This window comes from Oreochromis niloticus, linkage group LG4 (genome assembly GCF_001858045.2).
Source record: "Oreochromis niloticus isolate F11D_XX linkage group LG4, O_niloticus_UMD_NMBU, whole genome shotgun sequence".
NCBI classification, from domain to species: Eukaryota; Metazoa; Chordata; class Actinopteri; order Cichliformes; family Cichlidae; genus Oreochromis; species Oreochromis niloticus.
In genome coordinates, this window is record NC_031969.2 from 4,705,407 (window position 1) to 4,729,223 (window position 23,817).

The following is a 23,817-nucleotide window of genomic DNA, read 5'->3' on the forward strand; positions in this document are numbered from 1 at the left end:
TCTGTGTAAACTATCATAAGACAAATTTCAAGGAACAGCTGGCTAGCTCCCAAGCAGGATTTGAGCACTTTAGGGATGGAGTAGTGCAATTATTTGTTTTTGTATAATCTGATATTCTTCAGTGTGTTATGGCTATATTAATTGGGTTTGTTGTTTTTCAATTCAATTCAATTTTATTTATACAGCACCAAATCACAACAACAGTCACATCAAGGCACTTTATATTGTAAGGTAGACCCTACAATAATACATATAGAGAAAAACCCAACAATCATATGACCCCCTATGAGCAAGCACTTTGGTGACGGTGGGAAGAAAAAACTCCCTTTTGCACAATAACACATAAACTGTGGTGATAAATAAATAGAAGTGATCACTGAACACAACAGAAAAAAACATGAGAATAAATAAAAAAAATAAATAAACAATGCAAATGGAAACAACCAACAACCACATGAGATATTAAAAATTAGTAGAATAAAGGAGGAATCTGGCTTAGCAAATTTAACTATTACTGTCACGACACTGTTCATTGATTTTCTTCTTGTACAGTTTGTATATTTATTTCTTTGCTTTTATTACATAGAAACATAGGTGGCATAGATAAATGACTTACAGCATCTATTAGTCATGTTGATTTTAGGTGTGTTTTGTCCTTCTGTGAAGATATATAAAGTTTTAAATTTTGGTGTATTAGATTAACAATGAAAATATGAACGAAAACACAGGATGACAAAACAGCAAAATCACAAGACATTAAACTTTCTATAAGAATAATAAAGAAAACAAATCAGGATGAATAAAATCCAAACACAAAGCCAAACTCAGCTATATTCACTGAGAATCCTAAACTTAGATAACCCTGAGATCATGACAAAACAATAACAATAAAGACAATAAAAGTGACACTGATGTCCTTTGTGTTCTTTCTATCCATATTTAATGCACTTAAGGTTGTTTTTGTAAAAGTGAAGCTGCAGTTTGAATTCTTCATCATTTTCTCCCGGGATTCTATATTTGTCATATGTAGAACTCTGGCTGTCGGCTGTTTTGGGTTGATGACCAATGGATACGTGACTACATGATGCGACCAGCAAAGAGCCCAGACCATCCATAAAGAACTCTAGAGTTAGAAATTGGCATTTAATATATAACATAAAATTCTCTTACTGTCATTTGTGATCTAAACTTTTTTGAGATCTGGACCTACCTGAATGTGCTACCCGCTGTAGCTTAGGGTCAAAACCCACCTTCTGTACAGCATCTGTACGAGCCAGGAAGAAGTTGACGACTCCATTAGCCAAAAAGCATTGTGGGTAGCCAGGAAGTGAGTGAAATTTCCCTTGAGACATCCTGTATAGGCAGCCACCTTCATTTTCTTCTCCTTCCTCATATATAAGAGTAAAATAAAACTGGTTCTCTTCTACAGCCCCACCAACCTAATACGAATAAAGAAACCAAACAACTTGTTACAAAATGGCTACTGTTTCACTGCAAGATCCAATTTTGTTCAAGAGATGTTCAGATAGACCCTACTTGTCATCCTTTTGTTTTAAAAAGCAAATCTAGAACTGAGACTAGTCTTCCAGGTAACCTATGCCTCTGTCCAGAAGCTGGTTCCACCAGCTTTACTTTATCATGCCTGGTCATAACTGCTTATGTTACAGTAAACCCAAAAATCTAGAATAACCTTTGTCTTCATTGATTATAAAGGATCTGCTACACGCTTGCTCAGAGCTGCTCTGAGAAGTTACTGTGAAGCTAAGACCCCAAATGTTCAGTGATGGGAATAATAGCGTTACAGCTAATGGTGTTACAAGTAATGGCATTACTAACGGCGTTACTTTTTTCAGTAACGAGTAATCTAAGTAATTACTATTTTTATCGTTACAACGCCGTTACAGTTACTAACAAGAAAATGCGATGCGGGTGTGTTACTATTTTTCAACAAACAGACGGTTGAAGCTGTGTTCAGCTTACCGCACCTTATATCAGTTGCACGGAAGTAGCTGTAAGTAATCTGGGCGCTACAGCTTTAAGCAGCTGCGCACAGATGGCAATCACTTTCTCGCAGACGATCACTTTTTGGCACAACACCTGGAGCTAGGGAGCAAAACAATCGCATGTTTCAACAACATCATGTTGCTGTTTGACTGAGGAAGAATAAAGTAGTAGTGGTAAGCCAATCACACGACCACTTAAAGATTACAAAGCAACAAGGTGATAAATACCAGTTTTTAAATTGTGTTGATAGGCCACGTATAACCAGAGTTTTGATAAACAATATATACGTGGCGTTTTTTCCAGAATAGTTTCGGCACGTTTACTGTCTAAGGACAGCGCTAGCAAGCACTCTCTGCTTATGAGCAAAAAAACAAAACAAAAAAAACAAAAAACACCCCTTTGGTGTTGGTGGAAAAATGTACCATGTCAACCAATCAATAAATGATATGGCAGCATGACATTTGGTTGTTTTAGTTTTAGGAGTGATGGTGAGAGAGAGAGAGAGAGAGAGAGAAAAAGACAGCAGAAAAAGAGAGAGCGCGAGTTTTGAGATGTGAGAGATTTGTGATGTTTAGCGTGTTTGGAGTGTGTAGTTAATGTGTTGTCTTGTGTAGTTAGTGTGTAGTGTTGTGGATAGTTTTGTATTGTGTGTCAGAACAATGAGGCGACTGCTGTCTCCAGGTAGAAACAGCAGTGATACACCTGCTGCTGTCAGACCTGCAGGTATCAGGCTGTGATGTTCTCCTTTATAGTGGACAGAAATTTTTTTTTTGGAGTGGCACAAATAATTTGTGTGGCATCTTATTGAATGCAGAACTGCTGATTGTTTGAAATGGTTATTTTAAAAAAGGGTAAAAGGTAAATGGCTGCAAATAACTTTGTTGTTTGCAAAACTTGTGCATATGATTTTAAAATTGACAATTTATATTTGCATTTAAAGTTATGAAATATGATTCAATAAACGTGTTTGTGGTTGTTACAGTAAAAATTATAACTTTTTCTACTCTGATTTCATGTTTTTTGTCTGATTTTAGATCAATTGTGTTAATACAGTATGTCAAAATGAAAACATAACTTTAAATTGAGATGTGAGATTGTGCTGAAAAGGATGATAGCAAACAAGGCAAAGTAAATCGTTTTTAAAGGTGAAATATAGAAGTAAAATCAAAAGTAGTTAAAAAGGGCCATTTATACCCTGGACCCCAGAGGGTTAAACATTTTTTTTAAAGTAACGGAATAGTTACTTTTCAAGTAATTAATTATTTTTAGAATTTTGTAACTCAGTCACTAACTCAGTTACTTTTTTGAAGAAGTAACTAGTGACTGTAATTAATTACTTTTTCAAAGTAACTTGCCCAACACTGCAAATGTTAGCATATAGGGGGAATACTACATGGTCCAAAAGGCCTAACTAGGTCAGATGTAATAAAGGCAAAAGGATTACATCAGTCTAACATGTGTATTTTATGGGTGTATTATATTTACCTTTTAATGTTCTATTCAAATTATTTTAAATAAACTGCAAAAGCTTTAAGTGAGCTATTTTTCTTACCACATCCAGTTCAGGGTTTGCCTCCATCACCTCCACAAGCTTCTCGATCTTTGTCTTCTCTGTAAAGACAAAGTCATCATCCACCCACAGGAAGTATTTAGTTGTTACCTGGGAAACAGCCAGATTTCTGCCTGCAAACCAGCCCTGAGGAAGGAAACATCTTTCACACCTTAATCTTAACATTTTAATCTTTTACAGTCTGTTGTAATGGTGCCCTCAGGTGACCAGTAGAATAAAAGTCATTGTAAAGCAACACTGTTTTTTGTTTGTTTGTTTGTTTTAATTCATAAAATTATAAACCAAAACCAAAAACCAAACTTTAAATTCATCCATCCATCTATCTTCATCTGCTTATCTGGGGCTGGGTCATGGAGGCAGCAGCCCTAGCAGAGAAGCCCAGACCTCCCTCTCCCCAGCCACCTCCTCCAGCTTGTCTGGGGGAACACCAAGGCATTCCCAGGCCAGCCCAGAGATATTATCTCTCGAACGTATCCTGGGTCTGCCCCGGGGCCTCCTCCCGGTGGGACATGCCCAGGACAACTCACCTGGGAGGTGCCCAGGAGGCATCCTTGTCAGATGCCCGAACCACCTCAACTGGCTTCTTTCGATGTGAAGGAGCAGCAGCTCTACTCTGAGCCCCTCCTGGATGGCTGAACTCCTCACCCTATCTCTAAGGGAGAGGCCAGCCACCCTTCGGAGGAAGCCCATTTCTCATTTTTTCAGTCACTACCTTCAGCTTGTGACCATAAGTGAGGGTAGGGACGTAGATCGACTGGTAAATTGAAAGCTTTGGTTTTACACTCGGGTCTCTCTTCACCACAACAGACCGGTACAGTGTCAGCGGAGTGGCACTCCACCCTTTTCCAGCTGAGGGCCATCGTCTCAGATTTGGAGGTGCTCATTCCCACCGATTCACACTCGCCTGTGAACCGTTCCATCACCCACCATGGCTCAGACTTATTTTAAATTCATACATATGGAAATCTGAATTATACTCAAAGATTCATCTGGTTTTGTAGAAAATTTAAACTAACAGTTTGTACCAACATTACATATTTAGTAAAACACCACTGTGGTTCAAATTCTTGGATATACCACACATACCTGTGCTGGAGGCATGAGGTAATGTAAGATGTTTTCTCTATGAATTGGCTCTGGTTCTAAGCTGTCATCTGCAATAATCACTTTTATGTTGTTGTAGAACTTTCGGATGCTGTCCAACAACACCTTCAGCTCTCTGTAGCGCAGGAAAGTCTTTGTGGTGATGGTGACGTGAGAACTAATGTCTAACAGGCAAAAGAAAGCAAATTATTTTCACTTTTCTTCAGTCAATAGAAAACTAAACAGCGCAACAGAAAAAGGTCAGAAGAAAAGGATAGCACAGCTAGAGCAGGCTGTATCTAGTCCTTACAAATAATAAGCATTTCATGACTGAATGTTGGTAAAAAGCGCACCTGTCCCTATGTCATACAGGACTGGTATTTGAGGCTGTTTGATGGCAATGGGGAACACCGCTTCATGGTTTTCAAACTGCAATGTGGCTATAGAAGAAGTAGAGAAAACAAAAATAAATTAAGGAAACACTTTTCACTATGACCTGAATCCACTTGTGCTTAATGTTAAAGATGTTAAAGAAGTTTACATTCAGAGCAAAGAGAAAGCCATTAATGCTCATAAACAAAAGAACATACAGATATCAAAATTTGAAATTTTAGGTCATTTATCATTTCTTAGACATATACCAAGGTCTCCAGTGTTTATATGGTAGACAGTGCTGGTATAGGACACTTTGGCCAGCAAGTTGTTGAGGAGCACCAGGTTACTGGATTCAATAATCAGTTTGTTCTCACCAGAACCTGTGAATTAATAAAAAAACAAGAATTTCACAACAGCCTTACAATAACTTGGTTAATATGTTAATGTGTAAGAGCCAATAGATGCAGCAAGTTCACTTTGTGTTGTAACGATCATATAACACGGTATGACTATCACAGACATGATACTCAATTTTTAAGTTTTTAAGGCAGTGTGAAAGTTTGCTTAACCAGATCAGCTTTAGCCATATTTGTTTGACAACCACTAAAAAAAGGAAACATTTTTATTGACCCATAAAATGTCTCATACAGCTTAGAGTTTAAACTATTTGATTTTTTCACCAGTTTATAAATAAACTTTAGTTCTGACTCTCACCTTTGACTGTCGCGTTTTGATGTGGTATATCTGTTGTGAGGATGCCTTTAGACACACTTAAGACCACCTACAACAAAAAGACCTCAATAATATGAAGCAGAATATTGATACCTATATAATCATCTAAACAATAATAGCTACAGTAAGCTGTATATGAAACAGGCTTAGGTTACTCTAATTTTCTTAGGTATTCCAGGTTGAAAGCAAGGCGAAACCCCTCCAATTAAAAAAAGTTCTTTAAACACCTGACTATGAGTATCTTTTTGTATAAAAATTATTACTATTTATTTACATTGTTAATTTCCCAAGCGCCTACACCACAAAACCAGAGAATTGGTACCCTTAACTATACTATTATTGGTACAGTGTGCAGATAGTGCAGAACTCAGGTTTCACACTCAGGTTTCAAAGCGGGGTCACACCAGAAAGCATTTCAATGAAAATCATGTTTGTTATGAAATACTTGGTGACAATGCCTGTGGCTAAGGAGGTAGAGAAGGTCATCTGCTAATTGAAAGGTTGGTGGGTTGATCCCTGGCGGTTTCTGTTTGCAAGCCAAATATTCTTGGGCAAAATGCTGACCCCAAGGTGCTCTCCAAGTCTCTCGGAGTGTGAATGTTAGATATAAAAAGCACTCATGCATAGTAAAAGATCTTGTGTGAATGGGCGAATGAGGCATGTTGTATAAAGGACTTTGAGTACTCTAGAAGAGTAGAAGGTGCTACATAAGAAACACTACAAATGCCTATAGGAATATCTATTAATTTGCAAAGTTTTCAATTTTTCAGTTATTTGAGTAATAGTGTGCAATGTTTTAAGTAGTCCATGGCATAAAATTATGCTTGGAAAACTTAGAATAATATATTGGCTTTCAGAATTAAAACTACCTTCAGCAGCATTTACAAGGAATGAATTTCACAGTTCCAAAGAGCTTTCTTTTTTTAATCTCAAGATTAACACCAAGATGGCTGCTGTAAAATAATAGTGGTATAAAACAGTGTCTTGTCCACAATTAGTTTTGCAAAGTTAGTAATTTAAATTTTTTCTGTCCTTGTTTCACAAAGAGGAGAAGGATCAAGCAAGCAACAACTGTAGGATCACAATCGTTGCATTTAATGACATTTAGGCATTTGAAAGTTAAATACATCAGAATCCCCCTTGAAGTATGAACTTTACACTTTCAGCAGCCACCTTGAATAAACCAGGCAACCTCTACTATGCTTTACCATCAGTTAGATATTAAAGCTTGTTTCCACCACTGAAAAAAATTATTAATGAATTAAAAATATTGCCAACTTCCTGATTGGCAAAGCTAAGTTGAAATTTTGAGTTATCTCAAAATTGTGACTTTTTCTCAGAAGTTAATACGTTAAAAATGCCTAATTTGAAATTTTGAGATAATAACTCAAAATTTTGAGATGACAAATTTGACTTTAAGAACATAATTTTTACTCATAGATGGCATCATTCATTTGTTTGTGTGTTTGTTTTTTTGTTTGTCTGGTTGTGGGGTTTTTTGTGGGGGGTTTTTTGTGGTGGAAATAAGCTTCCATAGTGGAATCTGGGTGAGAAATCCCACATCTGTGATGTCACACCAACCTTGTAGCTGTTTCTTTTTTCTGCATGCAGCCCTAAAGCTGGAAATGAAAAAAGTTCTTTTATGAAAAGACAGACAATTAGCTCAAGTTTAGACTTTTCAACAAGCAAGTAGATTTGGTAAGGCAAATGATGTTGGGTATCCAGATTTATAGAGTATGTTTTCTAAGAAGTATTTCACACATTCATACAGTGCTTTAGACTCTATACTTTACACACTTTACCTCACATGCATGTACAATTAAGAACCACCTGTTAATCTAACAAGCATTTCTTTGGACTGTGGGAAGGAGCTGAAAAATCTGGAGAAAACCGACACAGGCCCAGGGTACAGTGTACATTTTAGGAGAGCATGGGCATAAAGAGCATCAAGAGATTCCTTTAAATCCCCTTGATAACCATTTCTTTTTTTATTTGAAAAGGCCCTGATCATTAGTTATAGTTTCAGCACAGGTCTACGAGGGAGTAGATACAGTCATACTAAGGCACAGTATGAGGCAAAAACTAATGACTTTCAGACTGTCTGTCAGCAAAATTATGCAACAACTACAATGTCATGAATCTTTGTGGAGAGGTCAAAGCATCAGGAAAGTAAGGATTAAATCTGGACGTGAGTTAACCCTGGATTTGTCCTGTGTGTTTGCATACAGGGCTGGTGTTGACAGCACCCCCCAAATACAAAAGGAGTGTCTCACAAATCACATGACTTTTCTGCTTGAGAGAATGATGCCTATCACGCCTACAACAGAAACTTTATGAAATGTTTTTTTTAATCTTTAAAGAACATAAAAAAATATAATAGTAAACGACAACATTGTTGTAAAAAGAACAAGACGCGATTGTTACATGCACATTAGAGCTTTGAAATTTTAAACTGGATCAGTTTAAACATTAAAGCTTACTGTGCAACAACATAATAAAAGAGATGTGGAAAACACTTAAGTCACAGTTCAAAGTGAGATTAATTTGACTGTGTGACACTAACCATGCTAACCACACCTTCCCTAGATAATTCAGAAGCTGCCAGGGCCCAGAAGAAGTGTGCAAGATTTGGAGAGGAGAGTAGTGGGATTGAGCTCGCTGGAAAGGGTACAGCCATACAAGTGCATATGTGTGGGAGAGCACAATAAACATGAGTTTGCCATGTTTGATTGTGCACTAAGGGATTAATTTGTCCACAATCAATTTAATAACAGTAAACAATAACAAAGTGCTCTGCATATTGAGCCCAGTATACCTGGTATGACAGTGGAGGTCAAAGGCTGCACTGTGTAACCCTGGATAGGATACTGCAGAGGAGAGTTAGGCAAGGCAAACAGCAGTCTGGACAGTACTGAGGTTGTCCTGTTGAAGAGACGAGGCGTGAGCAGAGGTAAACAAAGATTACTTTCTGCTGTTCTATTCCTGACATGCTGATGGTTTGGAAAATAACATTTTCCAACATTCCATCCATGGAGCTGGTACCTGATTTTGTTCTGCTGAAACTCCCTAGCTCGTCGTTGCTTCAGCTCCTCACTTTGCTCCTTAGGGAGGTGATCTTTTAGGATCGTTGAGCCTTGATGACAGGTGCAGGGACCAGGTAGAGGAAGGTGTCTGGTCACAGGTGACCTGGAAACATGGCTGTAGGATAAAGATACTGAAGAATGGCTGTTATATAGACATCCTGAGTGGTTACCACTCCATTCTATAATATATTATAATTCAAATCAGTGTTTGATTAGTTTGATGTTCAGTTTCTAAAGACCCAACATAAGGAAGTTCAACTTGATCTCTTCTCTAACTCTGGATCATAATGTCATCTGCAAACATCCAAATCCACGGAGACTCCTGGCAGGCCTCATCTATCAGCCTGTCCATCACCATTGCAAACAAGAAGGGCCTCAGAGCTCATCCCTGATATATTCCTATCTCCACTGTGAACCCTTAGGCTACGTTCACACTGCAGGTCTTAATGCTCAATTCCGATTTTTTGATCAAATCCGATTTTTTTGTCTGCTTGTTCACACTACACATAAAATGCGACATCAAACGCTCTCCAGTGTGAACGCTCAAAGCGGCCCGCATGCGCAAAAGAAGATGTCACACACAACGCGCTCTGTTTAGACCCAGAGCAAACAATATTGTTTGACTGATTGCCCTTAATATAAAGACTTCGGACTTTATGTTTCCAGATTTTTGCTTTAAGTTATTTTGTTATTTACATAATAATGTAAATAACCTAATAATTATCCTTATTGCTGTTTTAGAGGAGCGGTGTTTCAAAGGATAGTTGCAGATTTCTGTTAGAATCTGCAGAAAATACAGTAAAAATAAAATGTTCACATTTCTCCAACGTTGTCTTCCCAACAGTTCCACCGGATGGTAGGAAATCGTTCGCGATGTCCTATCGGGCGCTTCTCCGGCGCTGATAATTGGCATCTGTCTTGTGTCAGTGACGTAAAAGACGGATTTAATGCGACTTGACCGTTCACACAGCAGTCGCTTTCTAAAACATCGGATACGTATCGGATTCAGTACCACATACGAAAGTGACCCAGGTCGGATTTGAAAATATCGGATTTGTGCCGTTCACACTGTCATACCAAGATCGGATATGGGTCGCATAGGGGCGAAAAAATCGGATTTGATGCGCTTTCGCCTGCAGTGTGAACGTAGCCTTAAATAACTCCAATCATACACCTCACCAGTGTCCCACTGTCTTCATACGCATGCTTCTCTGTCCTCATATAATACAAAAGTTTCTCTCTCAGCATCCTATCATGTTTTCTTTAGCGTCACAAAGACACAGTGCAACTCTTTGACATATTGACGTCCTATATAATTCTCCAACAACACTCTCAGAGCAATAGAAGCTTTTAAAATATCCCTCAAGTATAATCTGCTGTTGTCCACTGTAGGCAAAGATGAACTATGCAAAGACGTTTTGAGGCACTTGACATGTTTGGCAAATATATTTGAATGGACATGCAAGATAAAGCAGGTTCAATAAAAATTAATTTCATAGTATTGATATTGGCTACCTGTGCCTGTCTATCATTGCTTTCAATATTGTTGAAACCACTAATATGACTATGAAAAAGGAGTGCTTGGAGATGTTTCTTTGATCATTTAAAAAAAATTTATATAAATACTTAAAAAAAAAAAACTTTTAAATGTTACATAGAATAAAAGAGAGACAGGCTGAATTCATATGCACACACAGAGACACACACAGAGTTGGTTATACCTTTGTTCTGGTGTAGTGGGAGTGATGTTGGGTGGCTCTCCAAGATATTTACTAAAATCTATGAAATAGAACGCCATCAGGATCATCAGGCAAACAGCAGAAAGCAGCTGAAATCTGTTGAAAAACATCTGTGGAGACAGACACACAAAAGCACTCATGTTACAGAAGGTTAGCTGTCAGGACATTTAATGATCTGTAAAATGTAACTGCTTAAACACATTAAAATCAGTGGCAATAGCATGGAGTGATGATTTTATGAATAATCCTAAACTATGAGGTATAGAAGGATGTGCCAGAAGTTGAATTTGTGGATGCGCTGCCAAAGAGTTTTAGAGATTATTTTAATTTTTGTTTATTTCTATTCTGCTCAAGGTATCTGATTACTGTGTGGACAAAGTGAAAGCTAGTAAGAAACATAAATTCAGTCATGAAACCTGAAAAATGATTTATCTGAAGCGATAGGTGTGGCCAAGGTAATTGACAGATAAGGATTTGTTAAGCATGTAGCATTTCAGTCAAATGGGATTTTCATTGGTTGACTTTAACCTTATAACAACTTGCTCTATATTAACAAGAAGGATGGGGCAAAGTGGTTCACAGAGCAGTGCCAGCTGCTGATGCCCAGATACAGCAGCATCTTGGGCCACTGTAGGTTGTGTGCTTTGCTCTGTCAGTATGAAAGAATAAAGGCTTTCATATTGCTTAAGTTAAATCTATATCTGGGTTTGTCCTTGTGAGCATTATGGGTAGTGGAATTGCAGAAACCATGTTCACTCACATGAAATCTAACTTTTTTATATTGCAGTTTTGTATTATGATCACAATTACTGTATCCATTCAGATCAAGTGCTAATAATATTTCAGGTTAAAAGTTTTAAGTTGCATTCCATTTTTTCTGTGACTCCAAGTCAAACTGATATTTTTCCTTTCCTATAGCTTTTGTATCACAATAGTTGTGTTTTTCTGTGATTATTTGAAATTATAATGTTAATTAGAAAAATCTAAATGAAATTAAGAGGGGCATTTCAAAAGCATGCACTACATCACCATAAAAGTCAATTTTATTCAGTTTATTGTTGTAACAGTCCTGAAATAACCAGATGAAACTCATATCTCTAAGTGTGGAATCAGCCTCCCAGTACTGCTGTTCCTACATGCTCTGGTTACGTGCCGTATTGATTGCTGTAATTCTATTCTCTCTCTGGCTTACCACACAAACATGTCAATAGACCTCAGCTGTCTAAAATGGAGCTGCTCGTGTCATTACAAGAAACCCTAGAACATATTACTGCTGCCTTTAAACAGCTTCCTTTAAAATAAAACATTACTTTTAAGATTCCGTGTTTAACTTTCAGGTCTCTCCATAATCTCACATCTCATGTTTTCCAAATTCCCAACATTGATTCTGTCCCTATCTTTAAAGCCAGCCTTTTAAGCTTGCTGTTGTTCTTGACTTTAATTCTATGATGTCTTCGACTGTTATTTTATGCATGCTTGTGATTTTGTTATTAATTTACTTGTAAGCTGTTCTTGAATGTTTTGAAAAGCACCTATAAAGAAAGTGCATTGACATTATTATTATTATTATTATTATCATTATTATTATTATTATTATTGTTATCATTATTATCTTTATATTGGACTCAAAGCAGATGCTTTGAGTGCAGTTAGTAAGCTTTCTTTTGGTGCAGAATTTGATTGGTGCTGAACAGATTATATGGTAGACTCTCCACATAAATGCACAAACAGATTTAAAGTTTGTAGAGAGCCAGGATGAAGTTAAATTGGTCAACAATCTCAAAAGGAAAAAAAAAGAAAAAAGAAATAGAGGCCCAGTTAGGCCCAAAAATTATGTGGACAATATACTATTCTTGTAATTGGCCTCCTGGTATTACTGAACTAGAGAGATGGTGTTATTTCAGCACTTGAAATCGACTTTGGGTTTGTGATCAGCTTAACGTGTCGAGGAATAACAAGGGAACAGACATCTGAAAATGGGGATCATGTATAGAACGACTGTAATTCCTAAACAGGAAGTGAAGTACTTTTGTTGATATACTGAAGCTAAAAGTCTGGTTTCAAATCCAATATTGTACTGGGCAGAGGCAAAATTGCCAAAATTGTGTCATTGTCCAAATACTTATGAAAGTGTCTGTAGAAATAAAGTTTTATTGTCTATGGTTTTTGTTTTTTTTCAGTTTTGGATTTGTGTTTTGATGGTTTTTACTTCATGGTTATTTAATTGTTTCAGTTCTGCAAAAATCTGAATAAAAGCCAAAGCAGAGAAAATTCCTGTAATTCGGTTCCTCTTTTTGATTTCTTTGTTGTAGTTTTAACGCTCTTTGTTCTCTGTCTCAGCCTCTGTCTCATCTTTCAGGTAATGTCTGTTCCTGTATCTATTATTCATGTCTACTGTGGGTCTTATGCCTGTGTTTAGTGTTATGTCTTTTGTTGACATTGAAAGCTCTATGCAGACGTAAGCTGAGTAAGTAAGTTTAGTTAACTCTGACTATGTTCACACTTTCTTTCCCTACTCGCGCACAGGGAAAGAAAGTCTTCATCACATATTATGAGAAATATCAGAGCTTTTAAATATATTTTAAATTTTAGATGTTAGAATTTGTTCTGAGAGGAGAAAATGAAGCGATTTTGAATAGATGGGATAAGCTGGGAAATGACTGGATTTAAACTGGATCTGGGTCAGATCTGATCTGAATATAATCCTTATCTGATTTGTATCCACCCTACTGTGCACTTGACACCAGCACAGACATGGTTTGCTGAACCGTTGAAGATATGATATAATAGCATCAGGTTGATCTGATTCCGGTTCCACTGAAACTGATTTAAGGGATTTTGGTGGAAAACATTTTGAAATTGAAAATGTTGATAACTACTGAAAATTCTAGCATCAAATGTTCATAACAGACTCTTAGTCTCCATCTGCAGTTAAAACCTCAGCCTAAAATATGTCTGGTTCAGTTTGCAAGTCTTAAAAGTCATTTTAGTCTCATTGTTGCCCAGATGCTCGCATGATCTCCAAGACCCAGCTGCAACAAACTGTGAAAGTACTCAAGTACACAAAGTAGCAAACTATGTCTAATTAGGATTTTAATTGTGTAAAAATGTAAACTTCTCAATATCAGTTCACTCTGCTCTGAGCTTTAACAGCAAATTTATAAATGAGGAAATGAATGGGTATGTCATTCAGCTGGTTCAGGTGCAGCAGGAGGGAAGGAGTCAGCGAGCATGTTAGGTTCACAGAGCCTGTTACCCCAGTAACTGACTAAAAGCTGAAACTCTTTCTCTAGAACAGAAAAAATGAGTTTCCCTAATGCAGGATTTGCAACGCCCCAACCGCCCAGGCAGAGGTTTCTCCGCCTTCTGGGCAGAAATGGCCTTTAACACCTGACAATCTGCTTCTTATCAGGCTTAGTAATGACCTGCATTTAAGGAGCAGCTTGAGCACCCACTGTCTGCCTTCTCTGTGTGATAATCACGCTGACTCATGTATCTCCTATGAAATCATTGTTTCCCTCTAGTAACTTCTTTGACTTTGCATTCAGTGTCAAACTCCCTTGGCTGAGGTTTGGGCTACTTACCAGAATCCTCTACCTGTTACTGATAACCTTCTTCTTCAACCCTTCTTTGGAACACTCACCTCTGCAACTCACCTGCCTGCTCACGTGCTCAATGTCTCTGCTCTTATAAAAAAAAAAAAAATTAGTGGCCTCTCCCTCACCTCGCCAGATAAGCACATTCACTCTGTCCCACTAGACACACCTTGTGGAAAATCATGAGTCAGACCTCTCAAACTAACAGCTCTTTTCTCTCCCCCAGAATCTCCTTTTCTGTGGTCTTCCCATTTATCATGGTTTCTGCTCACTTTGTGCAATAAAGATTTTCAAACGTCTTAATACAATTTCCTGATGCATTTGACTCCATTACTATTGGCCCACACAGCCTGTTTATTTTCCATGTGCTTCTCTAAATATCGAGATGCTGGTTCCTGTAAATGCATCCAGTGGCGGTCCTAGCCTGTTTGGTGCCCTGGGCGAACACTCCCTCTGGCCCCCCCCCCCCCCCCCCCCCACACACCCCCCCACACACACACACACACATATGAAGAGAGAGAGAGAGAGAGAGTATGCATAGTGTGCAAACCGCTACCAAACAGCCATTGGTGGTGTGTGAGAGGCAGATGTTGTCTAAGATAAGGACAATGTTGGATAATACCTCCCACCCACTCCATGACACGCTGGCTAGTCACAGGAGCGTTCAGTGAGAAACTGAGATTACCAAAAAGCACCACTGACCGACACAGGAAATCATTCCTGCCTGTGGCCATCTCCCTGTACAACTCCTCCATCTAACACAGTGTGAACACTGCAATAGTTACATCCTTTTTACACACACTCTTTTCTACTCTGTAATATACTTGTCAATATTCTTGATATTTATTTATAATCACCTCTGTTAATCCTTGATATTTAGAACTGAGTGATCTGTATATATTACTGCTATTTCTTAAATGTGTAAAATCTGTAACATTGTATTGTTTGGAGTTTAGTCTGTTACTGTTACTACTTTTAGAATTTCTTCTTGGAGCAACTGTAACCCACATAATTTCCTTAGGGATTAATAAAGTATTCTGATTCTGATTGTTTCAGGATGACCTGCCATCCAATGACACATCTGCTTACCTGTATCTTTTGCTCGTTTCTCCTCCTTTTCTTTTCTGTTTTTTCTAAACTGAGCACCTGATGGCTTTGAACTTTTCTTGTCCATCTTCCATTGGTTTTAATTTTGCACTCCAGTATGAACACCCATCCCCCAACCCGAGGATCACCACAACATAACCTAACAGACCTACACCTTAGTTCACAGATTCGCTTTGTCTAGGGTTTATTTCTGGGATTTTGCACAACCCAGGATTCAAATCATGAATACATAATGGACTTGGATTTACAACATTACGAATGAAATGTGCTCTATTTGGAAGCAGCAGCCCCCCTCCCCTTTCGACAGATTGTGTGTGAGACTTTAAATCATCAAACTGTAAAATATACATTTTAAATTATTATTGAGCCCTTTACCCCTGGTCCTAAAGTGTATATTTATTTTCTTACTCTTCTTATATTTATTGTTTGTTTACTTGCACTGCTGTAACTGGAGCCTCGTCGTCTCTCTATATACTGGACTGTCTATAGCAATAAAGTTTACTTTGACTTCAGCAGCGAGCAGGCGCACCGAGGGCTCTTGCGCTCACTTTTCGCGTATAGAATTTCGAAAAAACATCGATGCAAATTATAAGTCTGTATCATGATGTCTGGTGGTTTCGTGTTTGTTGTTTTGTTTTTATTTTCTTTTATTTTGCGAGTTGGTTATTAGATGCTGCTCCAGAAAGCCAGAGAATCCCCCGCCGTCCCGCCCTCTCCTCCCTGTACCGCAAGCAGCAGGCGCACCTCGCAAACGAGGGCGCCCTTACTCCCAGCAAATGGGCGATAGAAAACCGATTGATGCCTATGACATTCCCAATATGTGCTGCCGACGTCGGGGAAGCATGAGTACGAGCAAAAAAAATTTTTTTTTTTGCCAATGTCCGCGATGCCGCCCCCCACCACGATGCCGCCCCGGGCAACCGCCCGTGTCGCCCATATCAAAAACCGCTAATGCATCCTTTGAACAGTGTGGATAGTTTTTCATTTAAAAGTATGCAAAGATGAACTAACACTTCCGCAGACAGGATTAACTTATAGTTACTTGTAAGAGGAAAATCAGTTCATCCAAACAGGGAAAAAAAAAGCACATCATCACAGAACTGCAGTCAGATGCAGGTTGATTTACTACAACTTGAAGGTGCCATAAAGGGTCAACAGTCATATTTTGTATTGTTCTGAAGTTACCTATTCACTAATTAGAAACGACCTTTGTTTTTCTTTCTTTTTTTTGTTTACACGACTTTTTATATAACTGTTACAGTGCAAGCATAAATTATATTATTGGACTCGTGAATGTTAAGTCACTGACAAAATTAAAGGAACTCTATAAAATATAATGTTGTCACAACTATGTCTATTGCTATTGATGGAATTTTGGAATGTTTGACTATTGAGATCATGAATGAAAAAAAGAGAAATGTTATACTAAGTTGTATATATCGGACACCCAGTTCAAGTATTGACATTTTTAATGAATGGATAGAAAAAGTGTTTTCTTCGGTGAACCAAAAATTACTATTCATCTGTGGGGATTTCAATATTGATTTGCTAAACCCAACAAGGATAAAAGCCATTGATGACTTTTCTGACACGATGTATAGCTTATCACTATATCCAACAATAACAAAGCCAAGCAGAATAACATCACATAGCGCCACTATTATTGACAACATTTTTACTAATGTCATGGATTTCCAAATTAATAGTGGCCTGTTTGTCTGTGACATAACTGACCACTTACCAGTTTTTACTTTGTATGACTGTGATTTAAAAAAAATAATAGATACCAAGATTACGATAGCAAAGCGAACAATAAATGAAGAAGCAATTCATGCCTTCAATTTCGATTTAGCACAACAAGATTGGAGTTCGGTGTATGAAGAGTCAGAGGTGGACAAGGCTTATGAAAATTTCCTAGATATTTACACTATGTTGTACAATAAACATTGTCCTGTAAACGAATACAGGACAAAGAAAAAAAAGATAAAAAGTCCTTGGCTTACAAAAGGAATTATTAATGCTTGCAAAAAGAAAAACAATCTGTATAAACAGTTCATCAAAGTAAAAACAAAAGAAGTGGAACAAAGATATAAAGCATATAGAAATAAATTGACTGATATTATAAGAACGAGTAAACAACTTTATTATAGAAGAAGATTATATGATAATAAAAACAATATAAAAGGAACTTGGGATGTGTTAAATAACTTAATTAAACAAGGATCTTCTGGAACATCATATCCTGAATATTTCATTGATGCAAATGGTGTAAATTACAACATGAGTAACATTGTTGATGGGTTCAATAAATTTTTTATAAATGTTGGCCCTGAACTAGCAGCGGACATCCCGTGTCAAAAAAATGAAAATATCAGTAATATAAAACCAAATCCTTTTTCACTGTTCCTCTCAGCTACAAATGAGCAAGAAGTAATAAATATCACATTAAAATGTAAAAGTAAGTCTTCAATGGATTATCATGACATAAATATGTCTGTAGTTAAACAGGTTATTCTGAACATTGCTAGTCCCTTAACATATATCTGTAATTTATCATTTCAGTCTGGTTGTTTTCCGAAAAAAATGAAAATTGCAAAAGTAATACCACTATACAAAAGTAATGACAAACACAGTTTTACCAATTATAGGCCTATTTCACTACTGCCTCAATTCTCAAAAATTTTAGAAAAACTTTTTAATTCAAGATTAGAAAAATTCCTTGAAAAACATAAAAAAATAAATGTTGGTCAGTATGGTTTCAGAACGCAAAGAACCACTTCTATGGCGATAATTGAGGCAGTAGAAGAAATTACCAATGCACTGGATAAAAATAAATATGCAGTCGGTATTTTTGTTGATCTCAAGAAGGCCTTCGACACAATCAATCACTCAATTTTATTGGATAAATTGGAAAGATATGGTGTTCGAGGGAAAGCTGGAAACTGGTTAAAAAGTTACCTAACGGGTCGGGAACAATATGTTAGTATAGGGCATTACCATTCAGAGAAACTTGGTATTACATGTGGTGTTCCCCAAGGGTCAGTGTTGGGACCAAAACTTTTCAATGTTTACATAAATGATATTTTTGATGTTTCTCAAGTACTTAAACTCATACTGTTCGCAGATGATACTAACATATTTTTCAGTAGCGATGATTATACCGATCTTGTAATGACCGTAAACAGGGAGCTAAAATTAATTAAAAAATGGATGGATATAAATAAATTATCATTAAATATAAATAAAACTAAGGCAATGTTTTTTGGTAATTTAAAATATAATATAGAATTACCAATTACTATAGAAGGTGTACCCATTGATAATGTGAGTGAAAACAAATTTTTGGGAGTCATAATTGATAACAAAATTTCATGGAAACCCCACGTCAGACACATAAAAACCAAAATTTCCAGAAGCCTCGCAGTTTTGAATAAAGTGAAACCATACCTTGATAAAGATGCACTTCGTACTCTGTACTGTACTCTGGTTCTTCCATATTTTACATATTGTGTGGAAGTGTGGGGAAACACATATAAAAACACAACTAATCCATTAGTCACAGTACAGAAACGAGCACTGCGTATTATTCACAAGGCTGGTTATCTAGATCATACTCACAAACTCTTTCTTCAGGCAAAGTTACTTAAATTCCAGGATCTGGTTAATTACAATACATCCATAATCTTATACAAAGCCTTTAATAAACTTCTACCTGCAAATTTACAATCTATATTTGAAATTCGAGAAAGGGCTTATAATGTGAGAGGCTTTGGACAATTCAAATTACCCAGAACTCGAACAACCCGTAAAGGTTTTTGTGTGTCTGTATGTGGTGTGAAAATCTGGAACAGTCTGAGTTTACAACTGAAACAATGCAAAAATATTCATAGATTTAAATTTCTCTACAAACAGTTGGTCTGGTCACAGTATAATCAATGATGGTGTTAGTGTGCTCTGAAATGTCTGTTCTCTTACCATTGCTGGTATGGATTCCAAGGGGGAAAAAAAAAAAAAAAAAAAAGTTTGTGTGTATGTATGTATATATATGTACATGTGTGTGTAGATATATATGTATGTATGTATATGTATGTGTGTTTGTTACTTGTAATTATTATTGCCTGTTACCTGTGGTAACGCAATTTATAATTAATATATTCTGTATTCAGTTATGAAGGTTCTATTTGTTTTGCTTGGGCGTAGCTGCGGGAAGTTTATTGTTTCTGTTGATAAGTGAATATAGGGGTGGGATTTAATAAGTTTTCTTCATCCCACTCCTTTTCAGGTACATTTTGTTGTTTGTTTTTGTTTTTTGTGCACTTTATGTTCAACTTTATTGTTGTGCCTGAAATGAACAAATTAAAAAAAAAAAAAAAAAAAAAAAAAAAACGTATGCTACTAAACAGTGTATTAATTTTTTTTTTTTAAAAACGCTGAAACAAGTAATCATATCAATGAAAGTAACACTCAGTATGACAGCTAGTGGAGCCTGTTTTCCAAAACATTTGCAAAAGATAAGAGCAAATCTAAAAATGTTAAATCTCCAGTAATACCTATTTTAAGACAGAGGCTTAGGGGAATTCTGTTGGTGTCTCTCTGGGCAGTTCAGACAAATAATCTCAGTGATAAAGCATAAACACAGCCTTTCAGCAGGACAAACTTCCACATTGTGAAAGATGATAGAGAATAAATAGAGAATAAAACAAAAAAGAACTAAACAAAATAAACAAGTCAGAACTGGATGAGGAGCATAGAAATTCAGAACATTGAAAAAAACATGATACAAATTTGACATTAAGTAAGCACAAGTAAAAAGTTTCACATTACTTGTTCAAAATAGCAATTCAAATTAGTCTTTTCTTACTCAAGGGTACATCTGACTTACAGATGTGACTTATGTACTCATTACATTATATTACTTAACCACAAGTGTTAAGTAAACTACAGAGAAAATCCTGTCAACTTGCATACAATATCAATGACAGAAGAGATTGTAACGGGTTCCAGTGAAAGCCAGAAAAACTGGTTTAAGATGGGACTGCTTTTGCCTACAGCGTAAGGTATCCTGTTCTTTTTAAACAGGGAGGAGAATCAGTGAGAAAGACAAAAAAAAGCTCCTCTGCCTGGCTCCTCAGAGAAAGACAAAATAAGGGTGAAGAACATGTGAACATAAGGATTTCCAAATTCTGCTTATTGTGTGGATGCAAAATTTGATATATAAAAATCATGTAATACTGAATTCAACACAATTAATAAAAAAATATTGGCGAGTCATTGACAAACAAATATATTCCTCTCCATTGCCTTCCCCTCCCCATGGAGGGAGTGAGACTGACTTTTCATGGTATGTAACATAATCTCAAAACCTCCTTTTTGTTGCATTATCTTAAAAACAGCAGTCAATAAATATTATTTCCATTTCTGACTACATGACCAATACACAAACTATTCTTGTTTCATCATCTACCGATTAGGAATGCTTTTCACAAGATCAGAATCAGCATATGAGCAGCTCCCTCTTCTCTCACTCACAATATGCATGCATACATTGCATGGAGGGCCAGAAACCTAAAAATCATAGAAAACAACATGTTTCTGCTTGTCACAACAAGACTTACAAGAGTACCTCATGTTCAGCCACTACCATGAGGTAATGTGAACATAGAGATGTACTTTAGCACCAGTTTCTTCTCAGTAAAGTAAAAGTTGGCTTATAATACACAGCTTTCCTGATAAGCAGCAGCGTTTTTCTTTGCCTTTAATTCTCCAAGTCTGAACACAGGTGCTTTCAACTATGTGGGTAGAAAAACAAATCCAAATATGTCAAATATCCACTAATACTTATTTTAAGACAGAGCCTGAGGGGAGTGCTGTTGCTACCTGCATGCGCACCTCAGTCAAATAGCCTTAGTGTTAAAGCGTAAACACAGCTTTCCACTATGAGAAATTTCCGCCTTGTGAAAGATACAGAATTAATACAGACCTTTCCCACTGGCAGCAGGGTGTGTTTGAGTCTCCAAGCCTGACCACAGGTAATTTCAATCATGTACAGACAAAAGCAAATCCAAACATGTTAAATGTCCAGCAACACTTGTTTGAAGACAGACGACAAACCCGTTAGGGGAGTGTCAGTGCTACCTGCCTGCACACCTCTATCAAATACCCTCCTTTGTGCTAAGGTGCCTACCTGCACCACAGACTTCCCCTTGTTGCACTGTAAAAAGAGTTTGTAGAAATTACAGTCACGAAATATCAAAAAGCAACAGTAGACTGTGAAATCCAAAATAATACATATCCAAATGACTTTTACAGAAAGACAAGCAGAGATGCCATCACCCCATCAACTCATACACACACAAACAAAAACTGCTTCCTCTGTGATTTATCAGTTCAAAATAAATAGGATCAGAATAAAACATACCATTTATACTGCCCATCTGCACTCTACATGGTAATCTTCACCTTCCTGCGTTTCTTCCTGACTGAAGAACTGTAACATGTTATTACTTCAACAGTTAAATAAATATCTACCGTATTACTAAAGATCAGCTGACAATGACAAGTGGTGAAGGAATTTTTCAAAGCATTCCTTTAGTACAGTACAACAGTACACACTAAAGTTAACACATAAAACTGTATTATTGAATAATTTTTGCATAAAATACCAAAAGTAAAAATAGTTATTCTGTAGAAAAATGTTCTCCATCAGTGTTAAATGGATTAATATTGCTGCTGATTTTTTCACTTAATACAAGATACTTTAGCTTGAAATAAGTGAAAAAATCTGCCAATGGAACAAGTGAAAATTGTCTAGTTTTAAGATTTACTGTCTTGGAACAAGTTCCTTCAGCTTACTGAAATGTTGCCCTTTAGCTGATTCTGTCTTATTTTAACTGTAATGAGATAATTTTGACTAGAAATAAGACAAATACTCTTGGTAAGATTTTGAGTTTTTGCAGTGTAATTATTGTCACATGCTGAAGTGCAACTAAGAAATAACCCATCAATAACCAACCTGATTAAAACCTGTTTCAAACCAATAATCATATTGATGCTGAATGTTTTACCATTCGCTGTTTATACTTTAGTACACATATTTTGGTCATTAATCTGTGTTAGTTGGGTTATGATCAAGATATGATTGAAGTGTGGACTTTCAGCTTTAAGTCAAAGGGTTTAAGAAAAGTATCCTTGTTAACTATTTAGGAATTACAGCTATATCTATAAATGTCACCATCTCTCACCTTCTCTCTACAGAGAGCAGAGGTTTAAAGGTAACTGGGGAATTGGCTGACAGTCAGTTTCATAGCAACCCGAGGCCTGCTCTCTTATTATTGTAGGGTCTACCTTACCTTGAGATGACTGTTGTTGTGATTTGGCGCTGTATATGTCATCGTCTCCGTGTCTCCCTGGTTGACCTAGTTTCCAGGCCACATGTTGTTTTGAGTTTGTCTCTCTCTCCCCCCTCTCTCTCTTGTCTCTCACCTGTCTGCCTGGGCGGGGCTCAGCTGGGCTCCCGCCCTTGGCCCACGCACCTGCTGTGAATCTGCCTGATTACCTTGACTCATGGGCTGCTATTTAAGCTGAGGGCTCAGAGGGAGTCTTCGCTGGATTGTTGAGTTATACTTGTCAGTCCAGCTCTGATAATTTCTGTTTTTTGCATGATTTCTCAGTTTGTTCTAACCGCGTTTCTTCTGTACACAGACTCCTGGACCTGTCCTTGTTCCTTGATCTGTTTCCCTGCCAGCGTGGTGTGGAGTGGGTGAGAGTGCTGAAGACAAATGCGAGAGGAGCAAACAAGCGGAGTGTGTTTGGACCCTCTTCCCTTTCTACCCCTGGACCACTGACAATCCCTGCCCCCATACACTGTATATAGTTTCACGTGCTGTGTTCATAAATAAACTTGTGACTGTAATTTTAGTTCAGCTGGTCTGCGCCTGAGTCCCTTCTGCCTGCGTGACAGTATAAATAGAACTGAACTGAGTTGAACTGAATTATTCCATAACAATACAACTATAATTGATGCAGACCATATGCAACCATAGTTTTTAAATTCTATGGTGAAATCAGTCACTTGATCTCACCCAGTAGAGCATGCCTTTCATTTATTTTGTCAAAACTGAAGGTAGAAAGACACACAAAAATGCTGCCAATAAAGATGGTTTTGCAGTAAAGGCCGGGCATAACATCTGAAGGGAGAAAATAGAATTTGGTGATGTCCTTGTGCCTCGTTAGCTAACCAATTCAATTCAATTCAATTCAATTTTATTTATATAGCGCCAAATCACAACAAAAGTCACCTCAAGGCGCTTTATATTGTACAGTAGATTGCACAATAATAAATACAGAGAAAAACCCAACAATCATATGACCCCCTATGAACAAGCACTTTGGCGACAGGGGGAAGGAAAAACTCCCTTTTAACAGGAAGAAACCTCCGGCAGAACCAGGCTCAGGGAGGGGCGGCCATCTGCTGCGACCGGTTGGGGTGAAAGAAGGAAAACAGGATAAAGACATGCTGTTGAAGAGAG

The 23,817-nt window shown here is 37.2% G+C and overlaps 1 protein-coding gene across 5 annotated transcripts; it reads right to left on the reverse strand.

The window, feature by feature from the left end:
• Positions 1-261: 261 nt before the first annotated feature.
• Positions 262-23,403, reverse strand: LOC106097693 (beta-1,4 N-acetylgalactosaminyltransferase 2). Of its 5 annotated transcripts, none has more exons than XM_019358290.2 (13): positions 22,639-23,403; positions 21,474-21,500; positions 10,569-10,696; positions 8,807-8,962; positions 8,580-8,686; positions 7,346-7,383; positions 5,747-5,813; positions 5,299-5,412; positions 5,011-5,097; positions 4,661-4,842; positions 3,557-3,700; positions 1,211-1,439; positions 262-1,123 (listed from the first exon to the last, which is right to left on the reverse strand). In XM_019358290.2, the coding sequence occupies exons 1-13, from the start codon at positions 22,678-22,680 to the stop codon at positions 930-932; spliced, it is 1,515 nt and encodes a 504-aa protein (XP_019213835.1). In that variant the 5' UTR covers positions 22,681-23,403; the 3' UTR covers positions 262-929. The 5 variants fall into 5 exon arrangements, with proteins under 5 accessions (XP_019213835.1, XP_019213838.1, XP_019213837.1 ...); XM_019358293.2 differs by lacking the exon at positions 22,639-23,403 and adding an exon at positions 21,708-21,779; XM_019358292.2 differs by lacking the exon at positions 21,474-21,500 and having other exon boundaries at positions 22,639-23,402.
• Positions 23,404-23,817: the final 414 nt, after the last annotated feature.